The sequence below is a fragment of the Pseudorasbora parva genome, chromosome 11, assembly GCF_024679245.1.
Source record: "Pseudorasbora parva isolate DD20220531a chromosome 11, ASM2467924v1, whole genome shotgun sequence".
Classification (NCBI taxonomy): Eukaryota; Metazoa; Chordata; class Actinopteri; order Cypriniformes; family Gobionidae; genus Pseudorasbora; species Pseudorasbora parva.
This window is the reverse complement of record NC_090182.1, coordinates 16,579,170-16,593,290: the sequence shown is the minus strand read 5'-3', so window position 1 is coordinate 16,593,290 and position 14,121 is coordinate 16,579,170. Positions and strand designations below refer to the sequence as shown.

The 14,121-nt window shown below is 38.0% G+C and overlaps 1 protein-coding gene across 2 annotated transcripts in view; it reads right to left on the bottom strand.

The window, feature by feature from the left end:
• ldb2a (LIM domain binding 2a) overlaps positions 1-13,878 on the bottom strand; it is a 75,990-nt gene extending 62,112 nt beyond the window's left edge. For both annotated transcript variants that reach the window (XM_067457228.1, XM_067457229.1), the window contains exon 1: positions 13,608-13,878. In XM_067457228.1, coding sequence (XP_067313329.1) covers positions 13,608-13,739 — 132 coding nt within the window. In that variant the 5' untranslated portion in view covers positions 13,740-13,878. The remainder of the gene's footprint in view (positions 1-13,607) is intronic.
• Positions 13,879-14,121: the final 243 nt, after the last annotated feature.

The window sequence follows — 14,121 nt, the reverse complement described above, 5'->3', positions numbered from 1 at the left end:
TATATATATATATATATATATATATATATATATATATATATATATATATATATATATATATATATATATACAATAAATCTCACGATTACATAATCTATTATATTTTTGATCCCTATTTAGCCATTCTATAAAAACCCTTCAGTACATAATGAAGACAATGACCCACATGTAAACAAATGGTGAAAGGGTGCTCCATTATGCTGAGAAAACAAGATATCCAGTATATAGGTTGAGATAACACAGACAAAATATTGAGTTAGCATGTAACATAATTACTTTACACTGTCATTGTTTTAATTACTTGGATATAAGCTAATTACGGAAGAGCATTAATTGCCGCTAACAGCATTATCAGTCCCTGCAACAGGACTCAGTGTTATAGGATTTCATTTATCTGGAAGGCAATCTGCACTGTCACAATCGATAGGAAATCTGATCACCCGCTTGCACAAATTAACCCTATTTAATGCCTCAGCAGTCCTTGCAAACAGTATCCGTAAACTTTTGTACAGGTATGTGATGTGCCAAAGTTGGAAAGGGCTGGATTTTTAACAGTTGAAAAGAATCATTTCTTATACTGTATAGTAGTTCCCTAGCGACGTGATTTGCATTTATAGTGATATATCTGTGCACCCCTGTTGTGCTGTTCTTGTATTTTATTTTATTTTATTTATTTTTTGCTCTTGACTGACTGATGGAATAAACCAAAGCTGCTGCATTTCAGAGACATAGATCATGTTTGATAAAGATGACATATAACACTGCAGCCAAAGGAAAGAGTCGGCTATAGATCAGTAATCTGTTGCTGACATAGAAAATGAGAGGTTCCTGCCTTCAGTGCTGATTGTAGCTGTCTAGCGTGCTATAGCTGATAGTGAACTTTGATGTACACCGCACCGATCAGTCCTTCAGGACCTCAGGTGAACTAACATGGGCATCTGCACGGGCTGCCTGAAGATAAAGCCGTATTGATTGGAATGTCTAAAGGGATTCATCAATGTGCCAATGGTGGCTCTCGACCCATTCACTGCTCCACAGGGGCCAAGCAGCTCAGATTTATGGTAGATCCGTGAGCTTAGAAAGACAACAACATCCCATATCCTTGGTAAATAACAATAGCAGCTGCTTTTTACAACACATGTGCAATCCAGGTGTCCAATCCTGCTCCTGGAGGGCCACTGTCCTGGAGAGTTGAGCTCCAACCCCAATTAAACACACCTGAACCCGCTAATCAAGGTCTTACTTGGCATAATAGAAACATCCAGGCAGGTGTGTTCAGGCAAGTTGAAGCTAAACTCTGCAGGACAGTGGTCCCCTAGGACTAAGATTGGACACCCCTGCCTTAAACCTACCCATTACAGAAAGTGCTCTGCATTTTGACATTTTCAAAGATGATTTATATATACGCTGTTTTCTCATTGGGACCAAACAATTTACCCACAGGGTCAAAAAATGACTGGTATTACTATCTTTGTGGGGACATCTGGTATATCTGAACCACACACACACACACACACACACACACACACACACACACACATACACACACACGCACACACACACACACACACACACACACACACACACACACACACACACACACACACACACACACACACACACACACACACACACACAATTTAGTATTAACAATTTAGTATAATTTATAAGAGGTTTTCCACATGGGAACCAAAAAAAAAGGGAGAAATTCAGGGTCATTGTCAAAAATCTCAACGTAGGGTTTAAAATTGGCAAGCTTAATCTTTACAAATTTTGTTTGTGGCTGTTTGCATCAAATTAAGTGAAATAATTTAACAAATTTTCTTTAACTCATACAGTTGCACCATTATTTGTGATTTCCTGCATGCTGGTTTATTATTGTGATGTCACTGTTTTCAGATTTACCTGCTACTAGTAGCACATTTTTCATTATATATGACAATCTTTTCCTTAATAGTTTACAATAATAACCCTGCTGACATCATCTAAATGTAAGTTTAGTGCTTGGCAAGCACCAGCTTCCAATGGCTGTTGGGTTGTGCTGGATCAGTGTGTTCACCCTGTTGGTGCTTGTTGTTAAAGTTTGAACAAGACAGTTGTGTTTCCACCTAAATCAAAAACTGATTTTGTTAAGAGGCAGTGTGTTACAGCATTAATAGTACTACGAGAAGTATCAACATCTCCGTTTTAAATGGTACTGTGCTGAAAGCAACCTAATCGTTCACAAAACGTGGGAATCGGTGTGAATTGTCCTTATATATCCACATCTGCGAACTGACATTTAAAAAGTCCTTAGCCAGGCAGACTCCATTTAGACTCACCTTTCAGGACTCATGAAATGTACACAAGGTCTTTGATGAGCTAAACAGAGCTGTGTGTGGGCAATCACGCGCAGGGTTTGTACAACTGCTGTTGAACTTCTTCCACCTACATATCAGTGACAGCCGCCGACAGATCTCAGGGAATACTAACGACGTAAACAAGCCAAAACCGCAGTAGAAATGGCAGTAAACACGCAAACAATTCATGATACCTCAATTTTCAACAAAGACAGCATAAACAACGTTTATGGGTATTTTTTTTAGCAAGCTGTTCTCATCTGCTTGTCCTTGTTCTGCTGTTGTTTTAAGAACAACTAAATGTTGACATGAATGTTGATAAGGTTAAGTGCACGTGAATTATTCAAATACAATAAGGCACGGGGAAGTGAACTAACGCCCTTCAGAGAGTCCTCACCGTATATGACACACAGCGCTGACTGGACCACTGAAAACTACTCCAGAACTGTGCCAACATTGCAAAAGCTTGATGTCAGAAAGCCTTTTTTTTAGATATTGAAATTAATAGATTTATTTAGCAAGGGTGCATTAAACTGATCAAAAATGACAAAGACTTTTTAAAATCTCTATTTAAATTAAATGTTGTTCTTTTGAACTCTCTATACATCAAAGAAACACAGTTCCCAACTTTCCACACACACGCGCACACACACACACACACACACACACACACACACACACACACACACACACACACACACAATTAAATAATAATAATTAGCATATTAGATTGGTTTCTGGATCATGTGACACTGAATACTGGGATAATGATGCTGAAAATTCAGCTTTGACATCAAATAAATACATTACATTAAATATTAAAACAGAAGTTAATATACACAATGTTACTGTTTTTACTTAATTTTTAATCAAGCAAATGCAGCTTTGGACTCAAAAATAATAAATAATCGTTTGAATGGTAGTGTACATATTTCTAAATGCAAAATGAAAGTATTAATTTGGTGCTAATAGATAAAGATGCATGAAGGTTCAACCTGTCTGAATATTGATGAAGTACTGTAAAAAACAACACATGCAAAACGTTGACAGCAGAGAATTTTATCAATGATAACACATTTGAGGCTCCTCAAAATCGCTCAGGGCTGGACAAAAGGAATCAAAAATATGATGCAGAAAAAAGTCTAAAAACAGGAAGTTGGTAAAAATGGGCGATCCCTCTTTATCTGTTATCAGCGTAACAGTGTAGCCTGGAAGGAACTTTGGGAAAGCCGCAGGAAAAAGGTGGGACTATTGTCCTAGTATCCTGCCAGTTTGAACACCACCTTATTGTTCCAGAGAATCATTTTTACTTGTTTTGTTTTCAATGTAATATGTCACATATCAGCCAGAACCTCATAACCTGTTTTTGCATAATGCAGCCAATTGATAAGAGGGTTGTAAGTTATATTTGGCCCGTAGTGAGTGCAAAATATTAAAGACTAAGTCCACTGCTACTACTAAAACCAAAATACAGATGATACACGTGTATTAATCGGAACACAAATGGATCGTAATATAATTGGATCTCAGCCTTATATGGCTGACTGCTTAACAAAACTCGTCAATTTGGGCACATCAATTGATGCTAGACTTTTCATGTGCTCTTAAAACACAATCATCGTCCATCACCTGCTTTCTACAAAACCAATTAAGTAGCATGTAATATAAATGATGATGGACATGGTTAGACTGATTTGCCATTTGGTGCCATTTTAAGCTCTTATGGGACTGTGGAAGATCTGCGATGATTGGTTTACCTCGAGGACTTTGAGACTGAGTTTCTCCACAGTGAAATGCATTATCGATCGCCCTCAGATCAAAACGAAACGCCGCTGTGAACTCGCACTGCTCCTTTGCATAAACGCATACCATTCCAAAACCATTAGACATATTAATAAAGCTAGCCTTTCAGTTGTTGTCTTCCTGGTGACCTCTCCTTCTTCTTACTCTCTCGGAGCTTGCGAATATTAAGAAGCATTATGCTAATGAGCTTATACCAGCTGAGGTCGACGATACTCCTCCTCTGAATGTTAACCAGCATACTTGTTTGCATATGCTTATGTGGCGGGTTATCCAGCAATCCTTTTAAATGGCAGCCAGCATGTTCCATGGTCTTTCAGCATGCCTGCCTCAAGGCAAATGCGTCCAAATGCATGTTTGACAGCGTACAAAACTCTATATGGCTTCTATTAAAGGAGCACTCAGTCATTTTTTTGTTTATGCTGTGCAGCAGTCAAAATGAACGGTGTGGATGCAGCATAATGTAAAAGCATGCTATTGTATAAATATTCAGTTCAGTCAGCCATGCTTAATTTACTTTGCAAGTGAAAGTGTCAAAAAAACATGAGAACTATAGGATAAAGTCTGTCTAAAGTATCAAAGTCCATTTCAAGGAAAGTTAGTTCACTCGGCAGCCATATCTGCAAAAGTGATGCCCATTTCACAAATTAATTTTTTTTTTTTAACTGGTTCTTATTAATGATCTGGAAGTTCACCAAATTGGTTGCAGCTCAAGTAAGCACGGATCTACAAGTTAGACTATCAGAAGTTACTTTCGGATGTGGCTGACAGTCACTAACTCAGAATTAGCTGATATTCAGGACTAGGAACCCTATAAAGGATGTTGGTGTGTGCCATCTTTATCAGCACTCCAGTTAATCCAAAAGCAAATGAAACAGTCTTTAGGACATATCCGACATGCTAAGGACTGTCTGTCGAGGTAGTATGTTTCTTATGTATTTTGCTGAAAATTATAAAGTACAAAAAAAAGTGTTAGAAATATGACAGTATCTGATAGCAGTGGCTCTTAAGTCAATAGCAGTACTCTGATAGCAGTCAAGAGTCGGTAAATTAATTTTAAATCAGCAACAAAATCTGACATTATCTTCTAACGGAAGCTACAGTGACACAATGAATTTATCTATTGACTACTGGCCCTTTTATTTAGAGGGATGTCTCTTATATATTACGCATTGCACTTTCTCACATTCTTAGTAATATGAGAGGCAAGGCAATTTGAGAATAATCTTGGTATATATACAGTCTTTATTCACCCGTATGAGCCATATGTGCAAATGTAGCCTACTTGATATTTTTTAATTTAATAGTAAAAAAGTTAAATGTTATTGTTTATATATTCTAACAGTTTTTAGAGGAAATATCCAAAGGCTTAATAAGTCTTTACATCAAATTAAAATGCACTGAAGTTTTTGAACAAGTTAGTTTTGCATGTGAAGTTGGAAATTTCCATAGGCAAATCAGTATCTGAAACTAATGCTAACTACTTTCTTGTGAAGTGAGATTGCAAAATTAGACTTAAACGCACAATATGTAAGATTATTGGATAAAATTACCCAACAACTACTAGAACAATGTTATATATATTTTTGACTTGTGCACTTACATTATCCCAAATGTTTCAAAGAATGTCTAAATCCTGAGAAATAAGCTATTTTAACCAAGACACGGACCATGTCGGTGCGTCACCTATCAATGACCCATTTACCCTCGATTTTATTTAGTAGAAACCCAATACGCTTTAATATGTGTTTTATTAGACAGGTGAGCAACTGTTTAGATACATTCATTGACAGAAAACTAATAATTGTTATATAGCTCAACACAGTTAGTCTTTTTGTTTAAAGCCTGTTTTCCTGATTTACTGCGAGGTCCCATGTTTTACCGTGCATTATATTGATCTAGCTGACTGCAGTGTGCAACAAGTGTCTCATATTAACCACTGAGCAAATGCACAGAGTAGCATTCTAACAAATATATGTAATGTATATATGTAATGTGGATATATGTGTATATATATATATATATATATATATATATATATATATATATATATATATATATATATATATATATATATATATATATATATATATATATATATACATATATGGAAGCGCTCGTCTGCAGCATAACAAAAGCTCAACGAAATCAAAGCGCTATCAAGCTACACCTTTGTTTTGAACAAGCGACCTCTAGCACCGAAAAATTACAAAATGTGGCTATAAGGGAGTACAAACTAGTGTTGTCAAAAATATCGATATTTCGATATATATCGATACTGGAATATCTGAAACGATACGATTCTCAGTTTTTACAGTATCGATATCAGCTGCGCTCTCCTCTCTGACCGTCAGCGAGTTGACACACACACCGCCATATTCTCACTCAGCCCGGTTAACCTCTGAGCACGGCGAACGCGTTCTGCAGTGTGTTAGTGTTAGTGTGTGATCGGTCTGAATTTCGCGCGGGATTGCACATAAATTAATTATACTAATCCCCGCAGATTTCGTGCTCCACATCTGAAGCGCACACACACACATTGCCTACCGTAATAAAGCCGCCTCTGACATGATACAAGTGCAAACATTTGCTTCCTTTTCCAGCTTATTATTGGTCAAATACACTCAAAGAATTATCAGTGCACATCTGGAAGAGTATTAACGTAAACACAGTCGCAAACAGTTCAGGAAGAACGAGTAACAGGAACAGTGTTTAGGATCCATGCGTCCGTTAGTCTTAAAGGGACCGCAGTCATTTGCTATTCAAACTACAAAAAGACAAACGATCAATCTGCTCTCTTATTTTTTTACGGTCTATGCTCTTGACTGATCAACTTGTGTAACTTTAACAGTTTCATCTGTACGCTATTGAATTTTTTTACAAAGAACATTATCCAATGTTGTTTTAAATGTAATTACTATGCATTTTTTTAATTCAGTTTCTTATCTGAATGTTAGACTTACCTGAAAAAATAAAGCAGTCTGTTTAATTTGTATCTTCTATTCTATTGCATTTATTTGTGCTATTGTTTGTAATCTGTTTATTTGTTCTTATTTTATTACTGTTTACTCGTCTTTTTAAATTCAATTTACCATTCGAAATCAAGCTTTCTTGTGCTGTGTGTAAGCTATTGCAACACAATTACCCCATTGTAAAAAATACATTGAGATAGCAAAAATTTGTGAGATAATTTTAATAGTAATTGATCAATTGATCAATAATTGTTCAAATCAAAACGATGCCCAACCCTAAGGAACATGCTGGCCACATGAATTTTTAGTAAAAAATAACAATGAATAATAAGTTCTGTTGTCATATTAAGCATCTTATTTATTTATTTATTTATTTTTTTACTGTGGTATCGATTTAGTATCGATATTTTAGTCTGATATCGTATCGAAGTCATAATTTTGGTATCGTGACAACACTAGTACAAACAACTGTTAACTGGTTGAATATTTCACATTATGCAAGCCACTCCCAATACCAACAAACATACCTTGAAAGGTAAAAAAAAATATTTCATGAAAAGTACCAGCTGGATTACTTCTGGCGAGATTATGAAGTGAGCATCTGATGGGCACTTTACTATCTCATGAGCTCACAGGACAGGATTTGTTAAAGGCAATGAAGCAACGCAACTGACACTACTAGGTCACGTGACAGTGACAACATGGCATATGTAGTCCATCCAAATTTCACTTATGCAAACCATTTTCATAATATATATGTGGCGAGGTGAACGAGCGAGGGACATGGGAGAAGCGAGTGAGACCGGGGACATGATTGCGAAGGAGCGTCACCTGCGAGCCATACCGGTCTCGAGTCCTCTCGTGAGGGAGCTCGGAGGCATTTAAGGACGAGCGAGTACATCCATAAAATGTTGGATGTATGCCAGAGTATTTCTGTGCCAAATACACTCCTTCAGGATCCGAACATGTTTCTGAAAGGTTTTCTTTCCGGATATGGCCCTGTGTGACTTCACTTCTCCCGGATGAGTGGGTGTGCACATAAACCAGAGCGAGAGCAAGAGCGTCAACAATGAGCTTCGTTCAGGTTACGGGAGCCGTCGGCAGCACTGTCATTTTGTTTTTAGACCACGAAATCAACAATGTCAATAAAGAACTGTGTTTCTGGTTGCAAGGGAAATATAACCTTTTTTCAGATTCCCAAATAACCTGGCATTAAGGAAACAGTGGATGCAGTTTGTTTTCCCGAAGCAACGGAGTTCTGCCATTGTGTTTGTTTGTTCCCTGTCCTGAGAAAACCACAGGCAGTGAGTGAAAGGGCATCAAATGTCTGTTTTTTTGTTAGCAATTGGCGCGTCAATTCGACCTCATGGTAATGCGCAATAAGAGTGTGAAATCTCGTGGAATGGATACGCCCAAATGAGTTTTGGTGTGCATATGCTACACAGTTTTTCACGTGCATATGATACGCACTTTATGCCATGGATATGGCATGCTCTTGGGTAAGATTAGGGTGGTGGGGTGGGGGGTTCGTACGTACATATAATAAGCCATAAAGCATGCGCGCATCTCACCGACACACACACACACACCTCACCGACAGTGAGCTGGTTCAGTATTTCTGGATCTCCAGTAAGGGCTGTCTATTTTATTCATTTTAAACATCGGATGAAATTATTTCTCTTTTGATACAGGCGATGCTGAGTCATTAATACATCACCAAAGACAAACAATTAACGTTTTGATAGTGATCATGTACAAGTCCGATGTTTTAGTGATTATAATTTGGTACAGTTAGCGTTAGCTTGTTGTAAGTCACCCACCCCAACTAACAAGGTAATAAGCCTGTGTGTGAATGTAGTTAATCTAGATTTACCTCTGTGTTGGGCTCAATGTTATATGGAAGAACTTCGAAGAAGCAGGAATAATTTAATAATTAAATTCCGTGTGGTGAACATGAACCTATAATAAGCAAGCAGTCCACGTACGCTGCTGTTTCATGTCGGATGCGAGATCAACAAAATATCTCCAAACCACTGAAGTTGAGCGAACTAACTTGCCAAAGATATCTTTGTCCTCCGAGCTGGTCGTGGGCTCTGAGTTTTCTTCACTATCGCTCATTTTCCTTGCTCCACTTCACTCCGATCCTCCAAGCCTGTCAGCCACTGACTGTAAACAGCAGCGCGTGCATCACCGAGAAGCCCGGTCTACAATACGCATGCGCAGCATTACGCATAACGCGTAAGCATTATATCGAGAATTTATCGAACTGTTGTTATTGTTTTATGAAGGAAAATTATATCGTGATAATTATCGTTATCGTTTTATCGCCCAGCCCTAATGCACGCTAAAATTCATTTGCCATATACATTCCACGAGATTGCACACTCGTACTATTTATATGCATTTTCGTGAGATTGGGCTGGGCGCATAAGTGCATATAATGTCAAAACATAAACATATAGTGAATCGAAAGTTATCCAGGGAATGTGTTCTCGACATTCTTTAGCTCCGCTCATTGCACACCTTCAAACTTTGGCTGTTTTTGGAAAGAATCAGTCCAGCGTATCTGTCTTTTATAAATATGATAAAACTAAAGACCCTTTGGAGATATGAAGGGTGCAACACTACTCTATAGGTACTCAAGATTAACATGAGATTAGAAACTCAGAAACTGAGTGTTATGCCGCCTTTATTGCATATAATCTAAATGCATATTTTGAACATATTCATACTAACAGTCTAAAAACTCATAGGGACTATAAGGATGCCTTCAAACTTGGTTCGATTGCCTGGACTGAACCTGAGTTTGATTGCTCCCCCCTCCCCCTGCCCCCGCTGGACTGTGTTCATTTTCTGTTATTTGGTCTGAACCGGGGTTAGTTTGCATCATCAAAGCAGCAGCTGTTTACCCGGTTGCTTAGTAACGACAGCGAGCATGAAGGCGGCGAAATCCACACAGTGGAAAGCGTTGCTCCCGTCACTTTTATATTTTTGTTTTTGAACCGTTGATTTTGTTACCAAAGCTTCAGTATGTAATGGCACTTGCGTCTATCTGCCGCGAATGTACTTCAAATCCTCTAAAGAACGCTAAAGGCGAGCAGAAATGAAATTTACAGCTCTCTGCTTGCAGTATGTCAGTGACACTCGTCAGGTAAAGGAGTGAAACACACACAAAAAACACACATTTTTATCAAATCATATGTCATTAACAACAGTGGTTCACTTCTGCAATTTAGTGCGATGGTGTTCACATCAGCAGCAAACCGTACCGGAGTACACATGAACAGAACCCCAGACCACCGTTTAAAGTGGACTCGGATACGGTTCGCAGGTGCGCTCCTTCTCTTCACATCATCCAAACGAACCAAACTCTGAGGTCAATCGAACCCGGATGGGCACCAAAAGTGCTAGTGTGAAAGCATCCTAAAGATCTAGATCTAACACATAGCCCCGCCCCAAACTCACGCTATTGGTTGAGCTTAATTATAATACTCCATGACAAACTCTCTGGTGCTCTTTAAAATGCAACACTCTTAGCTGCTCTGCTCTGAAGTTAGTTTGCTGCCAACAAATGGGCTGAGCAGTTTTAGCCTTTGGACAATAAAATACATCAATCACCAGCTTCTGTACTGAGAACTCTCAAGTCAAGAGTCGGGACTCTTGAGTCCACTTGTCTAGCTTTCCTGAGCTCTTTCCTGCTTTTGTTTAATTCTACTTTCACTCCAGTCATGTGATATGCACAGTAGAGCATAATTCCCACGTTAAGCACTAATATATATATATATATATATATATATATATATATATATATATATTAGTTAAATGATTAAATGACTGATGCAGAGAAATGTAGAGGCAAGTGGTTATCAAACGCCTTTGTTTGACAGTGGCTACTTTAGCGCTGCGCTCTCCCTGTCGTTTCAGTGTTTGCCTGGAGCTTTTAAACTAGGAAAGTCTGCATGTCTACATGATGGATGGCTGTGGGGTAACTCTCCCTTGTAAAATCTGTGCTAAATTACCACTGGCTTCAAATGCACATCAGCGTGCTTGACTAATAAACATTGCGCTCACTGTTTGCAAAGATATTAGCAATAGAGTTACATTATTATTTACGTCTGGCGCTAGACCCATACGTGCTACAATTTGCAAGAAGGATGCAAGATATCAGACCTTTTACAAACATTTCTACCATCTGCCAGATGGATTTGTGTTCACAGAGCAGAGATGTTTGCTCATTTCTGGCCGCCATCCTAAGCAAAATTCTCAATGAAACCCGAAAAAGACAAGCAAAAAAGACATCAGAATGTTTGTTCCAGATGTGTCAAGTACGAAGCACTAAGTAAGTTGTGTGGAGTGTACGTTGCTGATTGAACTGGCTAGTATTTCATCCAATGTCTATTTAAGTGCGATGCAATACAATTTAATAACACTGTGTTTAATTTCAGAAATCTTGTTCCAATATTAACTATTTGATGAGAAAAAAGTTCTTAATCTGCATTAAATTAAATTACACTTTGATACTTTAACATTATTTAAACAAATCTCTTTATTTACTAAAATTTGTATTCCTCTTCATTGTATTTCTATTTATGCTTTCTCTCTTTTTAACGCTTTAGCGATGCAACAGTTTCCAGAAACAAATCACATTTGTCAACTCATTGTTACCCTCACAATGAAATATCTTATCAAGATCGATTAGACATGTAAAGATTTAATCTTAGCAAATGCCCTTTTATGTCAAAGGGAGATTGTGAAGATTAAAATGATATATTGACACATGTTTATTATATAGGCTGTTTGGTAAGTGCCGTTTCAGAGTGGAAGTCTTCGGGGTTTGGGCCGTTGCGTATGCATTATTCATGATGTTGTTCCATTGCATCTCTGCAATACAGCCCAGGTCTCCTTAAAGTTACAACACCTCCATCAAACACATGAGCAGAGGCGCACGTGTCAGAACTGCGATAGGCTCCAGTGCCATCGTTAGCATATTCAATGCTGCTTTTCAATGGGACAATTAAGATAATTGTCTAAAGCTGTCTATAACATCACAAATTGACATGACTGATTGTGATAAAGGTTATATATTCTTTTTTTTTGACAGTCGAGTGGAATACGGAGGTAGAGGTTGCAAGAGGAGAGGAGACCCAAGGGGAATTTGTCCAGGGCAGAATAACCAGCAGATATGAAAACATGAGTTTCCTATTGGGATCAACATTTCAGACATGTTCCTGTGTCACAGTTCAAATACTTACAGCCATTTTATTGTGCTTTTTTAAAAGTGCATATAGTTTTTGTCATTAAACTGATTTCATTGATAATAGAGTTCCAACAGAGTTTGTCAGAATAAACAACTTCGTATCGAACAATAAATGTGATTTCCCCACATGCACTGCAAAATTAATAATTGAGCTTAGTGTTTTAGATTTATTTTTATTGTATGCTAAATTTATTTACTGTATGCTGCTTTGGTTAATCTTTTGTGTAGTGATACTAAAAATCTTTTTGCTTGTAAAATATCACTGTTATTTAGGTTTACGTTTGCCAATCTGTCCTTCAGAGTTCCCTTGATGTTAAGTATTCTACTATGAAAAAGCATAATACAGCTATGATAATAAAAATAGTTGCCTTGACAACAATTAATTGGCTGAATGTGACTTTTTTAAATTAGTGAATAAATTTAAATGGACCATGGTGTTGTTTTAATCGTTTAGCTTTTCCCAACAATATATTTATTATTAATAATTATTAATAATAATGATTACAAAATGATTAACTGTTTGAAGTGGATGACAACATGCAAACATTTAAGTTATGAATGCATCTAAAATATTCAAATCAAACGACGCTTATACTTCCAGTGCTGATATCACTTTGCAGCAAAGTTTGTAGACCATTCATGTTCTCTTGCACACCAAACGGTTCTGCTTTTTTTATTTTTTTTATTTTTTTTATACACTTAATCATTTTCCTTTATCCTTCTTAGTAATAGTCAGCTCATTAACTTGTATAGTTTTATTGTATACGTTCATTTAAAAATATTCATTTAAAACAGTTGTGTTTCTCGAGCATCATTCCCCTGCGCTCGTGCGCTGTTCATTAACTTATTGCCTCCATGTGGATTTTAATTAGTCAAAGCTTATGTTGCTTCTGTACACAGCAGCTAAAGGATGTAAATTCAGAAAAGCTCGCTGGAAAGTCCTAAACATTTACCTAAATATACATTATGTTTGAGAAATCGCTGTCCAGAGTAAAGGCTACTAAAGAGGTCCGAGCAATGTCATCACAATGCTCAATATACACTTGTGCATCCATGCAACTTGCAGAGGACACAAAGTCGCAGTTACAGAACTAAAACATTAAGTTTCATCAGTTAGTTCACACTCCTAGTTTTGTACAATCAGGAAAGAATGATAATATTTTTGCAAACGCACTGGCCAACATAACTTTTCCCAAACTACAGCTGTCACTGTCTCATGTGGAGCGATGCCAAACTCACCTCTGTCCGGGACTGGAGTCGTTTGTTCATCTCATAGATTCTGTACTCGGGCTGCACCATGTACGGTGAATGTCTCCGGTAGAACGGTCCGAAAGGGGACGAGTAGAACGGGTCGTGCGGAGGGTTGGACATGTTGATTCCGTGTCGCGTTTACAGCAGCGCCAAAGATTCAGCATCCATACAGCGCGCGTGCAGGATCTCCAAACGCCGCGAGACAGCAGCAGCAGTCAGTGGCTGCACGCGGAGCGGAGAGATGAGAGCGCGCGGAGGAGGCGGGAGAGGAGAGCAGAGGGAGGAGGGCTGGGCTCTCATTGGATAGCCGCAGGCTGCACTGGAACATTGTTGAGGGTGAGCCAAGCAAGTCTTACCATTCCACAAAAAAGCAACTTGTGTTAATGTTTGTGTTCGGTAACATTGACATTAGCGTGCCAGTGAGTCAACACAATATCTCAGTCAAACCGGGGCTAGTTGTCACATGGGGAAATTTGGGAGAACTTTGTCAATAACTAATTAT